The sequence below is a fragment of the Mirounga angustirostris genome, unplaced genomic scaffold (genome assembly GCF_029215605.1).
Source record: "Mirounga angustirostris isolate CCGP_5_RB_7025 unplaced genomic scaffold, mMirAng1.0.hap1 SCAF_6, whole genome shotgun sequence".
Classification (NCBI taxonomy): domain Eukaryota; kingdom Metazoa; phylum Chordata; class Mammalia; order Carnivora; family Phocidae; genus Mirounga; species Mirounga angustirostris.
In genome coordinates this window covers 80,133,536-80,156,602 of record NW_026991714.1, presented here as the reverse complement: position 1 = coordinate 80,156,602, position 23,067 = coordinate 80,133,536, and the positions used below count along the sequence as shown (strand labels likewise).

Sequence of the window (23,067 nt, the reverse complement as noted above, 5' to 3'; positions counted from 1 at the left end):
TCTTCTTTCATTTTAGCCCCTGCCACAGATTTCACGCCCGCATCACACCCCCACATCCTGTGACTGCCAATTCCTTTGCTGGACTTGCATGCTTGTCGCACACCCCTCTGCTCCGGAACAGGGAGGCTCATCAACGGAGAAAGTTAAAATTTGCTGAAGCCATCTGTCTTTTGTTGGAGGAAGCAGTTTAACCATACGTTGTAGCTACTGTTTTAACAGATTTACAAATGGCTAGGGTGGGTCTGGCTCAGTCCCAAGAAACCAATTGGACTCATGTGTACTAAATTTAAGATCCACTGCCAGCAAGAAAACTTCCCTTAGCTATCACCAGGCTTTGTTATTTGCAGGGTGTCAGTTCAGGTAACTAGAATGGAAGATGGAGAACGCAAAGCACAGGAAGGTAGGACCAAAATTTTACTTATGCCGAGGTATGTGCCTGAATTTGTGGAAATCTGTTTTCTCATGTTGGGAGTATTTGTGTGTTCAGCTTATTTTGAACTAATAAAGAGTGGAACCTCAGTTATCCTGTTTTGCTATGGGCAGTTATTAAGAGTGTCATTTATCAACCCATTTTGTTTAATTTATGGCAAACATTCAGTAAGTCTTGATAGCATTTATCATTTCCTGACATTATATTTTATATATGTATATATAACTATGTTTATTTACTTAGTATGCCTACCCAAAGGTGAGCTTCAGAAAGGGAGTCTTTTCCATTCTGTTCACAGCTGTATCTCTATCCAAGAACAGTGCTTGGCACATGGTAGGTGTTCATTAAATACTTACTGAATGGCAGGACCTGATACTGTATGGAGACAATGTTGAATAGTAACTTACAGCAGGGGTTGGCATACCAAGCCCTGAAGCAGATCCAGCTTGCCACCTGTTTTTGTAAATAAAATTGTATTGGAATACAGTCACATTCATTTAATTATATGGCCCCTTTTGCACTTCAACTCAGGTTTGAGTAGTTTTGCCAGACTGTATGGCCCACAAAACCTAAAATCTCTCCTCTCTGGTTATGTATGGCCCTGACTTAAAGCATGGACCTTAGGATCTGGCAGGCCTGGGTTTCTTCTCTGGCCACTTAGTTGTGAGCAAGTGATTTAAGCTAAAAGGTTTGTTGCCTTGTCAGGAAAGTGATAATAATGATTCCTATCTCAACTGATGGTTGTTAACGTTCAGTGAGAGGAGCATCAGATAAAAACACTCAGGGACCATTAGCTACTACTAGGGAGCCTCGTGTGATGGGCATGTCATCCATTGTCTGCACCTTTATTTGCTAGGCACTTTGCCAAGTACTGGCCAAATGCAAGTGCCTGAGGCCTGGCCCTTCTGTCATGTGACTGAAAAGCACCTGTTGTTTCCCTCCACTCTCTACCCTGATGTCATGGCCATCCGTTTGCTCCTGCTGTGCATACGCTAATTTAAAAACATGCAATTTTTAGAAATACTGGTTGTCTTATTATCACAGAAGTTTTAGGAAAACTGCATCTTCAGGGGCGCCTGGGTGGTTCAGTTGGTTAAGTGCCTGACTCTTGATTTCGCCTCGGGTCATGATCTCAGGGTCTTGAGATGGAGCTTTTCATCCGGCTCCTTGCTGGGCATAGAGCCTGCTTAAGATTCTCTCTCTCCCTCCACCCTTCCCCACCTCCCACAGCTAGCACTCTCTCTCTTTCTCCTCCCCTCTACAAACAAAACAAAACAGATAAAACTGCATCTTCAGAAGTCACAGTATGATTTAACTTTAAGTTCTTCATCTAAATTAAAGAGAGAAAAAAAACCATGTGCCAGTTTCTACGTATGGATATACTTTCATGAATACATTCCTTGAAAGGGGCCTAAAACAGGAAAAGCAGTAAAAATACCATGTATAAGTGTGTATCTGCTGTAAACTAATGAAAAATTACATCTATTTATTTATCAAGAAGTAATAAATTCTGGTTGAATATTTGGAAAATACAAAGGAGTATAATGAAAATGGCTAAAAACTGTAGAGGTTCCCTTTACCCAGAGAGAAATTTGACTTCAATGTATTTTTCTTCCATTTAAAGCATGGAGATGTGAAAATAATTTCTCCAGCCACCTTTTTAACTTAATATTATAAATGTTGTTCCACAATATAAAAACATTTTAAACTTAACTTTTGATTTTTTTAACCAACTTTATATTTTGAGAAATAACCTTTCAGAAAAGTGCAAGAATAGTGCAGTGAACACCTGTTTACCCTTAGCTGGAATCACCACTTGTTTGTATTTTGTTATATTGGTTTTCTCTCTGCCTGCAGTTACATTCTGATGAGTCCTAAACATGATTTTTAATGCCCGCACATACTCAGTTTTGTGCATATATCATAATTGTCCATTTCTTTTATTGTGGATATTTACTTTTACCTCCCCCCCCAATTTTTAAATTTTGTTCACTAAGCATCCATGTTTTGAGCACTATCCACAGAGGATTTCATTTTTAAAACTGTAATCCTGTGGGGTAGATGTTACAGAAGAAAGGATTAAAGCTTAGAGAATTTAAGGACTTTGTCAAAGGGCAAATAGCTGAGACTTGGCGGAAGGAGATTTTCATGCAGGTCTCTCAGATGCGAAGCTCTGTGTTCTTAGTCATTTCGTAGGACCTATGCCCATCTGCCCTCTCAGATGATAACTCCTCTGACAACCTGCCTGAATTTCATCGCTCTACCCTTCCTCTGCTCTTAGCACCCCATCTCCAGAGATGGCTCAGGAGGTAGAACTTCTTTGCCTGTCTTCCCACCTCAGTAGACTGTGAGAACCTTTGGGCTGATGTCTGTGTGTTAGTCAACTATTATTCCCAGTTTCCGGCCATGGCAGCAGCTCCTAAGTATTTTTTGCATAAGGAAGTGATTGAAAGTGTCTTAATGCATATTATTAAATTTCTCTTCATAATTCCTGTACTTCAATTTTATTGGCAAGATTTCTGGTACTGAACGCACTGCACACCCAGCAGCGTAGAGAGCTTGAGCTTCAAGAGGCTGAACTTGACTATTTTTTTATACCCACACTACTCTTACACGTTTCTCTATGAGAAAGATGTAGGTATACTCCGGTTCTCCAATTTATTCAATGAATACTTTATTTTTTACAAAGGCTATCACTTGTTTTCATAGTAAAATACATATTCAATGAAGACAGTTTGTGAAATTGAGAAGCAGAAAAAGAAAGAACAAAGAGTTTTAAAAAATCCCACCATTCTGTAACTTTTTTTCATTCTGTAACTTTTTTTTTCATTGTCACTTTTTTAATTAAAAAAAATTTCTAATGCTTTCCCAGGTTTAAAAATAAATCATATGCTCTTTCTTTCATAAAATATTTATTATGAATATTTTTTCTATATATTAATGAACCTTTGAAAACCAGATTCAAAGACTAAATAGTATTACATCTCAAGGAAAAAAACATACATTTATTGTGCAATCAATATTCTCTGATCATAAATGCAGCCATAGCGAATAGTTTGGGACATGAATCTATGTGGGCAACCCAAGTTACTTTTTTTTTTTAAATAAAAATATCTCAACATACAGAAAAGTTCAGGTATTAGTATGAAAAACACCCAAAGATCTATACAGGGATTTATAGCTTCACTTATTGGGTAGGGATTCCTTCTACACATAAAGTGACTAGCAAGAAATAAGTCTTTACAATCTGAGATGTTTCTATCTTGGTATCCCCTAGTTTATGTCAAATGGGTGTTCGATTTGCCAGTTTGTGCAAATGTGGCTCAAGCTGTCTCAGGTCTATTGTATTTATCCAGTCCTTTCCTTCGATTCCTTTGGGGACACTTATTTCAAACAATTTCCCTTGACTGATGCTTCAAGAGCTGTCACAGCTGCAGACACAGCTGTGGGTTTTAGTTTTAACTAGAAACTCATCATCCACGCTTCCTTGTACACAGCTGGGTGTGTTCTTGCTTCCTGGTCGGTAACACTATTCTACAACCATTTATTTGCATATATAGTGTGATGAATACAAATTGAGTGAGATCGTTATGAATTATAGGATGCAGTTTTTACTTTCTCATGCTCTTTTGAGGGTTATATATTGTTTTTATTGCCACTAATTTCAACAAGGGAAGAAGTATAAATCATAATGGTACACAGTCAATTGCTAGTTCTTTTCTTAGGATCCACTGCTTTTTTGATCGGTAAATTAGGTCCTCTGCTCCGTAGTCTGTTTTCCAATACTGACCTTGTTTATGGTACTGACTACTTGAATTTCTATGTGAAAAATTCTAGAAGGAAATGAAGAGTACATAAACATCCCTCCACATACCCTCCACACTGAAAAATTTCATCTCAGCCCCTTGCTAAAGACAATTGATTCCAAAGAATTCAAAGAAACAATGAACAGAATTAATGTACTTTCCCCTTTTTATTCAGTAGTGGAAAGATTTACTAAACCTGCCACGCATTAGATTAGCTGATGAAGTATTTTGATATTTGCCCCTACTGCATATAGCTATTGCTTTTGATTTAGTTTCTTGTTTACTTTTAACTTATACTTTGATTTCATATCTTAATTATTTAGGTCAGATGTGAATTGCCCTCCTTAACCTGTAATGGCAGTGACATCAAAGGGAAAGGGACAGATGGGAGGAGTTTCAGTGGGATTTTAGCAACTACTTCTGAATATTTATTTATATATTTTTTTTTACGTGTTTTCTACACTTAGTTCTAGTGTACCCCAGATAAAGGCACAATTTTCCTCAAAACTCAAAAGCAGCTATAAGTGAATGAAAACTTTTAAAAATGTTGCCTTTAATCTTTTTTCCTTGAGTTATATGTGAAGAAATCTGTGGCTCAGGCTGTGCTCAGTACTTGCATGTTTCAAATGCTTGTTCTAGATTGAAGAGCAACCCACTTTGGCATTTACTTTTACCTTCCCTCTATGAGGGAGTCCCATGCATTCCTGAGCTAAGAGGCTGTGGGTTGAGGAGATCCTTCTATTATTGTCCACCCTGAGATCCCTGGAGGACTGGGGGCTGCTGAGCACTTATCTCTTTTTACAGAAGTCCAGGGTGAAAGAAGGGTCTTATCTAGGGGCCACATTTAGTAAATTATGATCAAACTCTGGTTTTCTGACCCTTACATTTAATACTTAGCATCAGTGGTCTGTTTTCTCCAAATATTGTTTTACCTTATGCCACTGTCTCTCCCAAAGACAGGAGTAATGGAGCAGTGCTTTTGGAAATTCCATACAAACAGGCTGTCATACGAATGATACTGAACATTTGATTTTTTTTTTTTTTCTTCCCAGGATTCATTCCTGTCTGTAGTCTTGGAGTGGCTCAAGTGGGCAGGATGAACTTTGGAAAGGATGTCAGCACCTTGAAATATTTCACCATCTGTGGCTTACAAGAGGGCTATGAGCCATTTGCTGTTAACACAAACAGGGATATTACCATGTGGCTAAGCAAGAGGCTTCCTCAGTTTCTCCAGGTCCCACCAAATCATGAGCATATCGAGGTTTGCTTTTTCTTTAAAATTCAGACCATTGTCGGTGGGGGAGATGAACCATGAGAGACGATGGACTCTGAAAAACAAACTGAGGGTTCTAGAGGGGAGGGGGGTGGGAGGATGGGTTAGCCTGGTGATGGGTATTAAAGAGGGCATGTTCTGCATGGAGCACTGGGTGTTATGCACAAACAATGAATCATGGAACACTACATCAAAAACTAATGATGTAATGTATGGTGATTAACATAACATAATAATAAAAAAAAATTCAGACCATTGCCAAAAACAAGGGATGAATGTCTTTATGCATGGGAATTCCCCCTTGGACAATTATTGCCACTTACTTAAAAAGGTGGCCCTAAAGTGCTACATAGTAGTGGAATCTGAGCACAGCATTAGATTCTAATGTTAAGTACTTTATGAGTACCTGATTAGACTAATTAACAATAATCAATTCTCTTTTTATATAGTCAACACCGGGCTCAATAGGAATAAATATAATTGTAACATGGACTTCCCAAACTGTCCTTGGAATCAGAAGCAGAGCTATGAGTCTGTAATACAGGACTCCCTGTGTTTAATCTTGTCATTTGCAAAATTATGCCACGCGTGGCCGTGTTCAGGGTTTGAAAGATGTGATATCTGTTAGCGATCTTTAGAATCAGGAGGTCGATAGTGTTGATTCACATCTGAGCTCTCGCTTCTTCATTTGCTAGGTGACCAGAATAGACGGCACCATAGACAGTTCTCCATGTTTGAAGGTGACTCAGAAGTCCTTTGGTTCTCAGAAGAGCAGCACCGATATCATGTTCTATCGCCTGAGCATGCCTATCGAGTGCGCAGAAGTCTTCTCCAAGACGGTGGCAGGAGGACTCCCAGGCGCCGGCCTCTTTGGGCCCAAGAATGATCTTGAGGACTATGATGCAGATTCTGACTTTGAGGTTCTAATGAAGACCGCTCATGGCCATCTGGTGCCAGATCGAGTTGACAAAGACAAGGAAGCCACAAAACCAGAATTTAATAACCACAAAGATTATGCTCAGGAAAAGCCCTCTCGTCTGAAACAAAGGTCATTGATCCATGCAACATGATTTTAAATGTGTAGTTATTATGTGGGGAGGGGTATACAGGAGAGAGCAAGGGATTTCCCAGTGTCAACTTCTTCTTCCTCCTCCTCTACGTATAAAGGATTCAACAGGGGACAAGAAAGCAACCTGTTTGCCATCTCGTTTGTTACCACAGACATAATTTATCCCAAGTTACTTATTTAAGGCACTTCTTTATTGTGGTAAGAAACGCACAACAAAATTTGCCATTTTAGCCATTTTTTTTAAGTGTACAGTTGAGTAGTGTGAAGTAGATTCACATTGTTGTGAGACAGGTCTCCAGAAATTTTTCATCCTGCAAAATTGAAACTCTGTACCCATTAAACAACTCTCCTTTTCCACCTCCCCGCCAGCCTGTGGTCATCACTGTTCCACTTTTTATTTCTATGAATCTGACCACTTTATGAAGTGGAATCATACTGTATTTTTTTTTTTTCTGTGTGCGATTGACTTAACTCAGCGTAATGTCCTCATGGTTCATCCATGTTGCTGCATGTGTCAGAACTTCCTTCATTTATAAGGCTGACTATTACCCCATTGAGTACAGACACATTTTGTTTATCCATCCATCCATTGATGGACTTTGGATTGAGTCTACCTCTTGGCTATTGCAAATAATGCTGATAGGAACATGCATGTGTGAATATATTTTCAAGGCCCTACTTTAAATTATTCTGGATATACTCCCAGAAGTGGAATTGCTGCTAGTTCTATTTTTAAGTTTTTGAGGAACCTTCATACTATTTTCCATAGCAGTTGCACCATTTTATATTCCCGCCAACAGTGCACAAGGGTTCCAATTTCTGCACATTCTTAGCAACCCCTGTTACTTTCCGATTTTTTGATAATGGCCATCCTAATGGCTGTGAAGTGACATCTCTGCGGTGGTTTTGAATTGCATTTCCCTGATGATTAATGGTGTTGAATATCTTTTCATGTGCTTATAGGCCATTTGTGGATCATCTTTGGAGAAATGTCTTTTCAGGTTCTTTGCCCCCCTTTTTTTTATTGGGTTATTTGCTTCTTTGTTGTTGAGTTATAGGAGTTCTTTATATATTCTGGATATTAACCCCTTATCAGATATATAATTTATAAGTATTTTCTCCTAAGAGTTAGTTTTTTAAAAAAAATTTTATTGTTATGTTAATCACCATACATTACATCATTAGTTTTTGATGTAGTGTTCCATGATTCATTGTTCGTGTATAACACCCAGTGCTCCATGCAGAACGTGCCCTCCTAAGAGTTAGTTTTTAAGATGTTTATATTTGTGTTCTTGGTTGAAACTTAGAGAGTATTCTAGAGTATACTCTCTTCAGTAGTATTTTTTTATAGACAAGAAGGCAAGTTATTTTAGCATCCTTTTTTGCACTAAATCCTAATTTCTCAACCTCAGCATGATCAATGCTCTGGGTCAGATAATTATTTGATATGAGCGTCTGCCCTGTTAATTGAAGGATATTTAGTAGCATCCCTGGCCTCCACCCACTTAGATGTCAGTGGCACACATCCCCAGCTGCATCAACCAGAAATGTCTCCAGATAGTACCAGATGTCCTCTGGGGAGCAAAATCACCCTTATTTTGAACCACTCTACTAACATGATTATATGCTCATGTTCCAGTGAGGCAGAACATTTTAATGTTGCTTATTCTTAGTCCTGTAATATATTTCAGATTTTTGCTTAGAAGAACAAAGCCAGATTACAGCACGAGCCATTCTGCAAGACTCACTGAAGATGTCCTTGCAGATGATCGGGATGATTACGATTACTTGATGCAAACGTCCACGGTATGAGGTTGCAGCTTTTGTCACTTACTCCTCTTTGTCACTTATTATGTGTTGCATTTCAAAGAGTTCATTTTCATTCATCCTATTTAGTCAGCTTATTTTAAAATAATTATTTGCTTATATTTTTGGGGCCAAAATTTTGAAAAGCATAGGTATATTCTGATGTATATTATGTACTAAGAGAACTATTTTAGGCAAAATATCCTCATGGTGTGCTTAATCCTGATTTTGCTATCCCGTTTCTTGGAAAAATTTTGATTTCCACTTAATTTTTCAAAGTGCATATGATTTCCTTCATCTTAGTGATACGTCTAAAGGAAGATGATTTAAAATACTTTGTTGGAGGTCACGTTTTGCCATCTGCCATTTACCATTTTCAAAACAACTTTTCCTAAAATGCCAAATGGGAAAAAATATATAGTTCTACCCCTCGTAGAGTGTCCCCATGTTTGAGCTAGATTTTCACTTATTACTTCTGAACTATTTCAAAGTGATTTTAAGGTGTCAAAATATTATGTTATTGGTAGGAAAGGTGAAGCATATTCAAAGAGGTGGGTGACAGGCATAAAAACTCAGCATTGATTAGTATGCTTCTGTAAACTTAAGAATATGAAACTTAACCTGCCTACATGGATTATTTTTCTACATAAGCGTACTATATATGTACACATACATTTGTATGTATGTTGTGGATGTACATAAAACATACATACTTACGAGTATAAAAAGCCTCAAATCACTTAGAATGTTTGCTCTGATAAAATCTTTTCTCTTTTTCCCATTATTTGTGATTTAATTTCCCTTCGCTCTGTTTTCAGACCTACCTCACAGTGTCAGTTCTTTGTACCTATAACATTTGAATTAGGCCAAATGATTTTAAACAAAGAAATACAGTCTTAGGCAGTTCAAAGACGTTGCATATCAAAGTTTTGTTTCTTCTTACTTTGCCAACACTTGGTTTTACTGTCTTGACAGTACTATTACTCAGTGAGAATCTTTCCTGGCCAAGAACCTACTAACGTCTGGGTAGGCTGGATTACATCAGATTTCCATCAATATGATACAGGCTTTGACTTGGACAGAGTTCGTACAGTAACCGTTACTCTAGGAGACGAAAAGGGAAAAGTGCATGAAAGGTCGGTTTTTCTCAATTTTCTTTTTACATGAATGATATCTGATGAAAATGTTGATAAACCTACGTGTTTTTTTCCACCCCCACCTTGGATTTCATGTCCAGGATAATATTGTATTTATAGGAACAATATCATCAAACCATTAATGTCAGTTCCTTTTTGTTACTCCTACAAACCAGTAAGGAATCTGAATATATTAAAAGTGAAAAACATTATAGAAGTAAGAGGAGTGCATCCTTTTTGGGTAAAAATTGTATATTCCTTTAGGTGACACTGTGTGACTAACAGTTTGGGTTACCCGTCCTTAGCCTTTGTTTTAGGGATTAGGGATGGGTGAATGTGAGATCTCTGTGGTCTGAAATGTGTCTTGGGAACTGTTTATGTGGTGGGGAGAAAAAAATGAAGAGAATATGGGCTAGTAGTTGAGACCAGGTGGACGCATTTGAACTCAGACTGAGGAGTAGTGGGTTCTTTCCTCAGCTTTGCCATTGACTCGCTGTGTGGCTTTGGGTAAGTCACTTACACTTTCTGTGCCATCCTTTTTCATTTGTAAGACAAAACCAAACTCAAACCAAACCTTCAAAAAAGTGAAGAAGGCTATCTTCCTTGCAGAATAAGACAAGAGAAGATCTGACCATTTGCATCTACCTTTTGTGCCCATGCATCCTCTCTGATCTGCTGTGACAGGTCTCATAGAAAAAGTCCTCCATAACCTTACTTCTCTTCTCTACCTGCACCATCGTTTGTGGTGACTGGAAGCTCACTCCCCTGCCTTTAGGTTGTAACACTGGAGCCCTGGAGACAGTGGGCCGAGCCAAAATCTCCAGTCAAGAGTGCTTTATACATCAGTATGGGGGTCCCAAACCACCTGTCTCTGGGAATATTCTTGCAGGACACATTTGATTTTTCAGAGATGGCAATAATATAAGGAAATAACCCAACAGAGGGGATGGGATACCTGAGAGATGATTTTAGCATAAGAAATAAGAGGGTAGGGAAGGGTTGTCGAATCTTATGTAAGTAGGGCGAAGAAACAGAGCCAACTTGATTATTCCGAAACTGACTTTATCTCAGCCTTCTTTTTCTTTTCCTCCTACTTGCCTGCCTTTGACTTTTTTTTTTTGATTGTTTCATGAACACATTCACTCTGTTGTGGCAGAGAAAGGGAAGGAGGCAAAGCTCAAATCACGTTTATTACCATCTCTGGTAAAGGTTTTGGTGAGGGTGAAACAAGGGTTTGTTGTTAATATCACTTATTTTAATGCATATTCTAGCAAATTTTTTCTCTCATAACAGATCACCAGAAATTGTCCACAAAGGGGCATAATTTTAGCCAAATTTTAAATATACTGAATCACTGATGGCTCACATAGAATTTGCCTCAGGATTTTGATAGTGTTTGGAAATTAATGCTTCTCATCCCTGAACAAGTGGTTTAAAAAGAAAAAAAAAAAAAACAAAACCCTATGAGAATGAAAATTGCAAATTTGGATGATTATTAAACAGTTAAACTTTTTTGAACCTCAGAAAAAGGTCCAGTTTGGTTTGAGTTTTTGGAGGGAAGGTGCAGGTCAGTTTTTACTTGGTTCCAACTTGTTGACCTGTCTCCATTAGGTGCGAAATTCAGAGACGTGTGAGACCTGATTCAGAATGTCCACGAAGTCAATGGAGTTTTGCTCAGAATCACAGAATCGGGCCCATTGTGCACCTCTCCCATTACAGCATGAGCTTGTTGCTTGCGCAGCATAATTTAGGTTTAGTTTGCAAGATATAGCTTTCTGTCATGTCTGTGGTCGTACGAAGATGAAAATATGGTTTTTTTTTGTTTTTTTTTTTTTTGAAATTCAGCATCAAACGCAGCAACTGCTATATGGTGTGTGCGGGTGAGAGCATGAGCCCCGGACAGGGACGCAACAACAATGGCCTGGAGATCGGGTGTGTGGTGGACGCTGCCAGTGGGCTGCTCACGTTCACCGCCAACGGCAAGGAGCTGGGCACGTACTACCAGGTCTGTGGGCAGAGATGGTGGCATGCTTCCAGAAAGAAAGCTTTTTCTCCCCATGAGAGGAAAGACACATTTTAGTCCAAAAAGTACAACAGAAATTAGAAGAAAACAATGGGGTGCCTAGGTGGCTCAGTCGGTTAAGCCTCGACTTTTGATTTCAGCTCAGGTCATGATCTCAAGGTCATGGAGTTGAGCCCTGGGTCAGGCTCCCTATTCAGCAGGGAGTCTGCTTAGGATTCTCTCTCTCCCTCTGTCCCTCCAGCTTGCATGCGATCCCTCTATCTCTTTGTCTCTCTCTCAAATAAATTAAAATCTTAAATAAAAAAAAGAAATTAGAATAAAATGAAAAGAGATCTAGATGAGTTTAATTCTGCCCTTTTTATCTCTGTTTGAATAATAACAGTGCCTTTCAGAGGAAACAGTACATTCCTCCAGAAATGTTCATATGATAATGCCATTAAATAATCCAAATTTATTGAAAGGGGGTATCTGAGAGAATGCAGGTGTCCAGTCCCTTTCTGTAAAGTGTTCCTTAGTCGTTATAAAGAAAATATTTTTTCTTTGTGTTCCTTCATTGTCTAATTTTACCAAATTCATTTGTTTGTTTAAGGTGGAGCCAAGTACAAAATTATTTCCTGCAGTGTTTGCACAAGCTACAAGTCCCAATGTTTTCCAGTTTGAGTTGGGAAGAATAAAGGTAAGAAAGACTCATTGCTGATATTATATTTGGGGTCTTTCTATTAGGGAATACCAGTTATTTCTTTAAATGAATTCAGTATTTTTTTTTTAGTACTGATATCAGTTACATAAATGATCCTTTAAAAGAAAGGTAAGCCATGCTTGAAAGTCCTGTAATCTTCTTCAGGTCACTGGGGCAACGAAATTAATTAGAAAGGGTTTCTAGATTTTTTTTTTTTTTTAAGATTTTATTTATTTATTTGAGAGAGAGAGAATGAGAAAGAGAGCACATGAGAGGGGGGAGGGTCTGAGGGAGAAGCAGACTCCCTGCTGAGCAGGGAGCCCGATGCGGGACTCGATCCTGGGACTCCAGGATCATGACCTGAGCCGAAGGCAGTCGCTTAACCAACTGAGCCACCCAGGCGCCCAATTAGAAAGGGTTTCTGCAACAATTTAAAGTATTTATTAATTCATTAGAATAGTTAAGAACAAAAAAAGGCTTCCCTGTGGTCATCATAAATATATTATTCAAGAAAACTAGGCTTATATGGAACAAAAATGCCAAATAACATACCATTCGATAATCATTGAACTTCACAGGTAAGCTAGTAAATGGGCTTAAAGACACGAAACTGCCACATAATGGTAAGTGCTAGAATAGTGCAGGTGTAGAGTACTGTGGAACAAGTGGAAGAACAAAGAAGTTGGAGGTTGGACAGGGTGTACCAAATAAAGCTAAAGGAAGAGGGGACATGTAGATTTATTCTTAACCATTGAACAAGAGATATCAGAATACATTTAGTAGGAGAGGCCATTCTAGACAGAGGGCGCAAGAAAGCAAAGGTATGTGAATCACAGTGCTAAAGGTTAAGGAATTCAATGCAACTTAACCAAGGGTGCCTTCCAGGATGTGGCTGGAGATTAATGTGGATAGAAGGGAGACCAAGTCCAAGCTGGAAAGGCCTTGAATGCCATGCTAAGAAGTTGGCACCTGTTATGTGGATCATTGTTGATCCATTGGAAACTTGAAGCAGGGGCTTGAGTATAATGAAACCTGTTTTGGAAAAATACATTGGCAGTCATGTGGAGGTGGCAATGTGGGGAAGTATCTGCTCTCTCAAGAATGAGAACAGGCAGGAAAATTGAGGTACCCCAATTTGATACTGTCTTCATGGGACAAGACGATGAGAGCTGTGGAAGTCATAATGGAGGGAGAATGTTAAATGAGAAGATGTTGTAGAGGAGAAATGAATAAAATGTGACAGTTAATTGGATTGATAGGATTTGTTGCTGAATTGGATCCAAGTACTCAAGGAGAATGAAGATTCGAGGATTAAATTATTATTATTACTACTTTTTTTTAGTTTGGACAACGAAGGGATGCTAATACAATAAGCAGAAGAGCTTGTTGAAATGCAGGAAAAGGAACTGAATTGAATTTTGCAATTGTAAATTTGAGATGCAAGGCACACATCAGGATGCATACCATAGGCAGTTTTACAGGGCTGGCTCGGTGACTTTGGAAATTTTTTTTCCCTCAACTGTGTGAGCTCAGTTTCTGCCTTTGTAAAATGAGATTCTCAGTAGCCACAGGAAGGCAAATATAATATGGACTAAAGGAATCTGTGACTCTTATTCGTTAGGAAGGCTTCCGTGACCTTGCCAGAAGAATTTCAGCAAAATGATGGATGAAACTATATTGTAGCAAATTCAGCACTGAAAATAGAGAAAGACAGCAAATTTGGATGGTTTTTTATATATATATATATAATTTATATATTTTACGTATATATATATTTTATATATATATATAACTTAACCAAAAGAGCAGTCGTTTCTTAGAACTCTGACTCATGTTGGTCTATTTGACATTTCCATCTGGGTGTTTTACAGACATCGCAAATTAAATATGTCTAAATATGTCCAAAATAGAAGTGCGGACCATCACACCTCCTCCTCCTAACCTGTCCAATCTACAGTCTTCTTCATGTCAGTAAATAGCAAACCCACTTGCTCAGGCCCACAACCTTGAGGTCATGCTTGACTTCTCTCCTTGACATTCCACATCCCAGTTCCATCTGCCAGCTAATCCCTGGCCCGCAACCTGTTGCCATCGCCCCTTTTGATGATCACACCGATCTCCATCACCATCATTCCTCATCAGGTTCCTCCAGTACCCTCTTGATGGGGTCTCCTGAATTCCCCCTTGCCCATCTGTTCATCGCACAACAATCTGAGTGACTGTCACTGCTCTCAAAAAGAAATCAGATTGTGCCATTCCACTGCTTGAAACCCTCTTTCCCTGAACACAAAAACCCGAGGTCTCATGATGGTTCTCAAGTCTAAACAGTCTGCTCTCCTATTACCTCCCTGACCTCATCTCCTGCTGCTCTCCCCTCCTCCGTTCCACTCCAGCCACCCTGGCCTCCAACTCTTCCTCAAACTTGCCAGGCAGACTTCCTCCTCGGGTCCTTTGCATTGACTGTCCCTTTTGCATGGAAGTTTCTTCCCCTGCATGTCCACATGCTTCTTCTTTGGGTCCTTCTTTATCACCTTCTCAGTGACTCCCCTTCTAACTACTCTGTTTATTATTCCTGCCCTGCCTTCTGGTTCCTCCATCCTGGGTCTGTTGTTGAATCTGCTTTCTGACTTTATTTTTTTTTTATCTCCAATAAAAAAAAGATGGGAGCTGGATGAGAGGAGGGGTTTTGTGTATTCTGTTCCTTCAGTGCCTAAAGCAATGCCAGGCCTTTTTTCCCCCCCCATTAGCAGGGAAGAATAGGAAAGTAGCTTGAGGATGAAACCGTGTATAAGTATACAGTAGACAAGGCTTTATGGAAGAGGGAGACACTGAAGGTAATGGGAAAAGTGAGGTCATTGTTTTTATATGGCCCATAAGAGGTAGATGGGGATAGTATCAAGGTCATAAGTGGACGAATAAGTTTTGGCGCAGTAGAGATCTCTCTTTCCTTGAGACCAGACGGAAGGAATTAGGAAGGCTGAAGATGATATGTATTGGAGGTGGAGGAAGGTGAACGACAAATAAATTGTGTTAATGATGAATTCTGTTTCCTTGTGTAATGGTCCCGTTTATTTGTTGAGCTGTCTCCAGAACACCACCGGCTACTAAAGCCTGATAAACCTGACAGTAAGTGGGTGAGTGGTTGAAGGAGGAGGTGGGTGACAGGGGACAGACAAGGAGAGAGCCAAGTGACTGTAACTCTTTCCAGAGTTGGGTGCCAAAAGCAGCCTGAAGGCTTGCTGGATTTCACTGAGGGCCCAGCTCGGCAAAGAAATATGAAAATTCTGTGGTTATATTTGGTTGCCATTGCGTTCCCAGGTAGCCAGAGAGTGTATATGAAAGCAATATCCCCAACCAGTTTTAGATACATTCTCTCATAATATTTTCTCCTCTTGTCCTTGCAGGAGCAACTCAATCCAAGTTCTGTTATTTCTTGTATTGACTTTGCTGGACGCGGAGGGTATCTTACTTCCAGTATCTCTCTCCTGTGCAGGACTGTGGTCATTACTTCATTAACCCCCAAAACTGTTATAAATTAATTCTTTCTCTGCTCCCCCATTCCCTAGAATGTGATGCCTCTATCGGCGGGATTATTCAAGAGCGAGCACAAAAATCCTGTGCCACAGTGTCCACCGCGTCTCCACGTGCAATTTCTATCCCACGTCCTGTGGAGCAGGATGCCCAACCAGTTCCTGAAGGTCGATGTCTCTCGAATAAGTGAGCGCCAAGGCTGGCTAGTGCAGTGTTTGGATCCTCTGCAGTTCATGTCTCTTCATATCCCGGAGGAGAACAGGTCAGCCCCGCGTGTCCTTTACTGTCTGATTGGGACCCTTCGAAATCGGGGGTGTTGCTGGGGATACAAAAGAAAGCTTAAAAATATCTAATTTCTTGGGGGCAATGGAGATATTATTTCACATATTCCAAGTTGAAATCTCTTTCTCATCTACTTTGTTACTGAAACAAAATTATTATACCACCCTTGAAGGGGCCATAGGATATTGTTCCTTTCCTCTTGTTTTATCTCCGCTAAGAGCAGGTAAACATTCAGACAAGTACAGCTGCAATCTGACTTAAGACTTAGCAGTTGGACAAGGTCTGCGCCAGGCTGGGGTGGGCGATGCGTGTGGTCCATGGGCTTTCTTACCCTGAGACCCAAGCTGATGGGGCAGCTCCCAGCCTGAGACATAGGGTTTCCGTGGCCAAGCATGGATGTTCAGGAGGGTTAACAGACACCTGAGGTCTCTGAGAACTTCTTTTTGCTTGTGGCAGATGTTACCTTCATTCATGTTTTATTGACCCAAGCAAGTCATATAGCCAAGCCCAAAGTAAGTAGGGCGGAGATTACTCCACATACAGGGAAGAAGGAAGAGGGAGAATATGTATAAACAAGAGTATAATCTATATTATATGCTAAGCAGGTATTTTATTTTATGTTTAGTATTGTCCTTATAACAGATAAAACAATGAGTTATTTCTTTTGCTATCCTCCAGTTGAAGCTATAGCTCATTAACGTATGAATATTGCTACAAGGAGTTGGTGTGGGAAGACAGATTAAACTGGTTGAGGTCTATGCTTTGGTTTACCTTGACCTAAATGTAGAGTTGGGAGATGTAGACTATACATCCTTCAGACTTCCCTTATTCATTCATTCCACAAATATGTCTTAGTTCCCACTGTGTTCCTGGCACTGGATAGTAAATGGGTATAAAACAGACATGGCTCTTACATTAAAAGATTTCATGGTCTAGTAGGGAAGAGAGGTGCTTTAAAGGAAGGAATGGGGTGCCATAAAATGAATAATGGGGTGTGGGTTGGAAGGTGGCAGCAACAATGTAGAGTCCTTAGTTGTTGTTTCTAGAAACTGACAGTTTGAGAGTGATTAGACAGTAGATGAAGTTGTGCTCTTCAATAAGAACCTAGAATGCAGATGTTCTGTGTTGCTACAGTAAACAAGTTTATCTATATTTGACCATCGGCCAGGCTAACAGTCTTCTTGAGAGACTGGGGGCCTAGTTAAGATATGGGAATCATTGTCCACTATACTTTGAAGGAGAAAGCCTGCTCAATTATAACTTCCCCAGAACTGGGTGCTAGCAGCTGAGACCCACAGTTGGGTGGTTTCCTGGAGGCCTAGGGTGGTACACAGGGTGGGTAATCATTCACTTTGGGTTTCTATCGCATAAAGCTTCTGATTCTGAAGTTTGGGAGGTGCGGTCTGGAACAATTCTGCACTGTCAAGCTTTCAATGGAATACCTGTGAGCCGGGCAGCATAGATATGGTAGGTGGGCATGGACAGGATGATAGAGTACCTAAGGACCTGACAGAGCTTAACAACAAATAATCACAAAGAAATCCTCAGCCCCTACTGTGTACCAGGCTAAGTGCAGGATGAATATTAATAAACAAGTCATATAATAATGAGTTTATATTACACTCTCACCAAGGACGCTTTCCTAGATGAATGAGTCACTCCCTTTATTGTGAATATATCAGGTTTCTACTTTTAATTCTACAGTGTCACCCATGAGCCATCTTAATAATTTAAATAAATAGTCTAGAAAATTTAGCACATCTAAAGGAATTATGTGCTTTTAAAATTGACTCTATTTTGAAAGGAATGGCTTTACTTTAGGCATATTCTGGCCATACTTTTAAGGTTTTATGTGTTGGAAGGTCATGATATGTGGTAGAAGCAAAATGACCTGAATTAAGAGCCCAGTGTCACCAGATTCCAAGCAGAAACTTTCCCAAGTGCAATGTCACAGATCATGTTTGTTTCATGAGCTGCACAAATCTGGTGGAAACCAGAGCTGCGTTGGTGGACATGTGGGGCTGTGAGGCATGTATGAGACCGTAACTCATGTCAGAGGAATTAACCCTTCACTTGCTTACTTCTGACTGGTCAGTGTAATAGCAAATCATGGGTCTGAGACAAGGGCAACATAGCTTAAGGCAGAGTTTTCTGGCTTCTTGAGCCAGCTTAGCCAAGTTGGAAAGGGACATTCAGGATTTTCCAAGGAGTGCTCAAATTTTGAAAGGAAGGCAGTCCCCACGTCCAGATGGAGACTGTATCGAAAAGAGGTGCCCCAAACCTTGGGGTAATGGAAGATGAAAAAGCTCCAAGCACTACCAGTTGGAAATTTCCAACATAAAATTGTACACAGAGGAAAACTTGTAACATATGTAGTACTGATTAAGGGGGGAAAAAAAAAAAACCACTATGCTATCATGAAACCTGCCACAGAAAACTATAAAAACAAAAAAGTGTTTCCGTAACTTTTTGAAATTTGTGATGTACACAGATTTCTCCTCTGATTCAGAATTTTGAAAAATGTCCTCTGCATAACCTTGCTCCCACGCTCCTTCCTTCCTCAGATCTGTGGACATACTGGAGTTGACAGAGCAGGAGGAGCTGCTAAAATTCCACTATCACACTCTCCGGCTTTACTCCGCTGTCTGCGCTCTTGGGAACCACCGGGTGGCGCACGCCTTGTGCAGCCACGTGGATGAACCTCAGCTGCTCTACGCCATCGAGAACAAATACATGCCCGGTTTGCTGCGTGCAGGCTACTATGACCTGCTGATTGACATCCACCTTAGCTCCTACGCCACGGCCAGGCTCATGATGAACAGTGAATTCATTGTGCCCATGACGGAGGAGACCAAGAGCATCACCCTTTTCCCCGACGAGAAGAAAAAACATGGCCTCCCAGGGATTGGCCTCAGCACCTCCCTCAGGCCACGGATACAGTTTTCCTCTCCCAGTTTTGTAAGCATTAATAATGAATGTTACCAGTACAGTCCAGAGTTCCCGCTGGACATCCTCAAGGCCAAAACCATTCAGATGTTGACAGAAGCTGTTAAAGAGGGCAGCCTTCATGCCCGGGACCCCGTTGGGGGGACCACTGAGTTCCTCTTTGTACCTCTCATCAAGCTTTTCTATACTCTGCTCATCATGGGGATCTTCCACAATGAGGACTTGAAACACATCTTGCAGTTGATAGAGCCCAGTGTGTTCAAGGAAGCCGCCACTCCGGACGAGGAGACAGACACGCTGGAGAAAGAGCCCAGCCCAGAAGATGCCATGCCAGAAGGAGCTGGTGAAGAAGAAGCCAAAGGGGATAAGAGGCCAAAGGAAGGCCTGCTCCAAATGAAACTGCCTGAGCCAGTTAAATTGCAGGTAATCAGAAAAAATGATTTTAGTGAATTTCGGAGTTACTAACTATGAAGGTATTGATACTTGCCTTTGCCTCCTTTACTCTTGGGGGTGGTGTGTGTACTTTTGTGTTCCTATGTAATGATAGTTTTTCATAAAATTAACTAACTTCCTGTTGTGCTTTGGGATGTGCCAGTATAATTGTGTTTCATTTAGAATGGAATTCGTGAATTTTCCAATGGAGTCAATTGACAATAGTTCATAAGCGATACCGTTAGTAATTTGCATCTGTGTGTGTAGGTGTAGGTGTCTACCTGCCAGCTCTTTTTCTCCTCCCTCTTCATTAGCAATTTCTTTGTTGGAATACCTGGAATAGAAGGCACCTCATACCCCTTTCTTACCCTGCCCCCACTTTCTACCAACATACTCTATCAGTTAAAAATCCTTTTGGCTTCAGGTAGAAGAATACGCAACTAACCATTTAATGGATAAGCAATGAAACCACTTAATTAACTTACATGTGAAGTCTGAAAAGGTACACCGTTCTAGGACATCTAGAATGTTCTCAGGAACCCAGCTCTGAATATTTTCCTGTGCTCCTCAGTGTGTGGTTTTCATCTTTTTTTTTTTTTTTTTTTTTTTTAAAGATTTTATTTATTTATTTGAGACAGAGAGAATGAGAGAGAGAGAGAGAGAGCACATGAGAGGGGAGAGGGTCAGAGGGAGAAGCAGGCTCCCTGCCGAGCAGAGAGCCCGATGCGGGACTCGATCCCGGGACTCCAGGATCATGACCTGAGCCGAAGGCAGTCGCTTAACCAACTGAGCCACCCAGGCGCCCCTGTGGTTTTCATCTTAAAGTGAAATGATCCTGTCACTCATTACCCAGTTATACCAATTTTGAAAAAAAGGTGTTCTAGTCTTTTATTATTATTTTTTAAAGATTTTATTTCTTTATTTGACAGAGAGACACAGCGAGAGAGGGAACACAAACAGGGGGAGTGGGAGAGGGAGAAGCAGGCTTCCCGCTGAGCAGGGAGCCCAATGCGGGGCTCGATCCCAGGACCCTGGGACCATGACCTGAGCCGAAGGCAGATGCTTAATGACTGAGCCACCCAGGCTCCCCCTAGTCTTTTATTATTGTTGGGGAATCGTTCCCACAGGGCCCCCTGGCTAACTTCTCATTATATATCTTAGTCGCCTTTGTACCTGTAGCTGCAGAGGAGGCCAGGATGGTAAATGTCCACCAGAAGAACATGTATTTACCCTTTTGGCTTAGAAAAATTATGTTTTATCCCCTGGGACCAAGCACAGTGCTGTGTACACAAAATCAGAATTCTGTTCATGGAAGAGTTGGCCACTAAGCATGTCTGCCACGGATTTTGATTTGATATGCATTAGCCATTTAAAGATCGAGAAATTAAATCTGTTATCTTTTTTCATCATGTTTTTAGATGTGCCTGCTGCTTCAGTACCTCTGTGACTGCCAGGTCCGGCACCGGATAGAAGCCATTGTGGCCTTTTCAGATGACTTTGTAGCAAAGCTCCAAGACAATCAACGCTTCCGATACAACGAAGTGATGCAAGCCTTAAACATGTCAGCTGCACTCACTGCCAGGAAAACGAAGGAATTTAGATCGCCCCCTCAAGAGCAGGTACAAGAATGAAATGGAAATGGAAATGAAATGGAAATTCTTCCTTTTCACTTTGGGTTTTACTTCCTTTAGGATCCATACATTTTGAAATTATAAGTTCCCAGGGTGGTGGTTTTCCTGTTCTCCTTGAATAAGCCAGGTTGACTTAGTCAGTAATTCTTTGTTTCGCCAAAAAAAGTCTACTCAGTTAGCTTAAACAAACAAGAGACTTACTGAAAGGGATCATGTGTATTGTAGACTCTTGGATGAGACCTGTGTGCCAGATTTTGAAGTTCTGCAAATAGAAACAATATCCAGTCACAGGTGGATCTTCTTTGGCTGGCAAGGCACTACCCCAGTGAAAAGGAGCCCTTCCCTCCTAAGACTCAATGTCAGATACTTTCTGTTTGGTCCCTCCTGAAAGACCAAATGTCACTGCCCCAAGGCTTGCTGGAAGATGGATCATCTGTTTATGGTTCTTCTGATTGCTCACTCTAAACCCGGCTCTCTCCCTGGGGTACAGTAGAACCAGGGGCACATGCTGAGCCAGACAATGAGCTAGTCTGGAATCTACTTCAAGATGGGATGCATAGTGTGGGAAATGACCAAGATGGTGGTGAAAAGGTGTAACTGCCAGATCTCATCTTCAGTCTCCTACCCTTAGCATTTCCCTATCAAGATATCACCAAGTGAAAATGTTTAGGAACTAATAGCAGAATTTGTTTTCTCACCAGAATGTAATTTCTTTGAGGGAGGGGATATGGAATTTTGTTCATTGCCATGAACAACATGTATTGAGCAGAAAATGAGTCCAAGCTCTCCCAAATTAACTCCATTTGTTAAGCTGCTATTGGGAGGCTCCTACTTCTGGAAAAATGGAGTACAGTTGCCTTTTTCTATTCTTCCTTCTAAGTACGACTAGAAGGAATTACATAAAAATTACATAAAAGACTAGATAGGAAGACTCCAAAAGATAGAAGCAAGGAGACTGGCTATGGAACTTGGGACCTGAGGAACACTGTGGTGGTGAGTCCCTTGGGTTTTCTTTTTGCCTCATCTATCCCAGACTTGGGGGTAAAGGAGCCAGCAACCCAGAAATGTCAATGGGCGTCGACAAGAAAAGCCTCAACCAGAGGCTTCAATGTCTAGCCAGAAGATCAAGAAAACCGTCTCTCTAGCAAAACCGAAAACTTTTAGGTACTAAACATACTACTCCAGCCGAACACTAAACAGAACTGTGCCCCACCCCACCCCAACCAACAGACACTGAGGGGGGAACCTAGACTTCCACCTTCATCAGGCTCTAATGAGGTGCTCCAGGTGGAACTGTGGGGAGCTGGTGAGTGGTAATGTGGCCTGCTTCTTCCAGAGTGTCAGTAGAGACAAGAGAGGGAGAAGTATATGGCACTCTTGCCCTTACCAGCCAGGGTTGTATGAGTACAGGTCTAGTGGGGAACTGGATTTCCCAATCTCACCAGTGAGAACAAGGACTTCTTCCTCTCTCAAGTGTCCATGGAGGCTGAGTAAGGAAATGGGCTTCCATTCCCACCTGGCAGTAGCAAGTAACAAGGCAGCTCAAACTCTTCTCCTGATAGCTAGTGTCAGAAGACTCCAGACATTTAAATATGGTCCAGAAGTCTCATAAGACCAAAATGTCAAGGTTTCCATTTAAAAAAATCACTCATCACACCAAGAGCCAGAAAAAACTTGAAGGAAGACAAGACAATCAATACATACCAACTCTGAGGTGACAAAGATGTTCAATTTGTCTGACAAGGCTTTTAAAGCAGCCATCATAAAACTGCTTCGAAATGGGGGGGAAAAAGTCTTCACAAAGAAATAAAGATAGAAGAACCAATGGAAATTTTAGAACTGAAAAATAATCAGAATAAAGAAACCTTCAGTGAATGGACTTAGCAGCAGAAGGAAGGAGAAAGAGAAAAGAATCACTGAACTGAAGAGAGAACAACAAGAATTACCCAGTTCAGGGATGTCTGGGTGGCTCAGTCTGTTAAGTGTCTGACTTTTTTTTTTTTTTTTTTTTTTTAAGATTTTA

General features: G+C 40.6%; 1 protein-coding gene across 1 annotated transcript in view; it reads left to right on the top strand.

The window, feature by feature from the left end:
• RYR2 (ryanodine receptor 2) overlaps positions 1–23,067 on the top strand; it is a 736,030-nt gene that overhangs the window by 484,192 nt on the left and 228,771 nt on the right. The window contains exons 30-38 of the mRNA XM_064594590.1: positions 5,289–5,497; positions 6,205–6,557; positions 8,270–8,384; positions 9,360–9,520; positions 11,366–11,525; positions 12,133–12,219; positions 15,789–16,015; positions 18,600–19,404; positions 20,832–21,032. Of these exons, the coding sequence (XP_064450660.1) occupies positions 5,289–5,497; positions 6,205–6,557; positions 8,270–8,384; positions 9,360–9,520; positions 11,366–11,525; positions 12,133–12,219; positions 15,789–16,015; positions 18,600–19,404; positions 20,832–21,032 (2,318 nt within the window). The remainder of the gene's footprint in view (positions 1–5,288; positions 5,498–6,204; positions 6,558–8,269; positions 8,385–9,359; positions 9,521–11,365; positions 11,526–12,132; positions 12,220–15,788; positions 16,016–18,599; positions 19,405–20,831; positions 21,033–23,067) is intronic.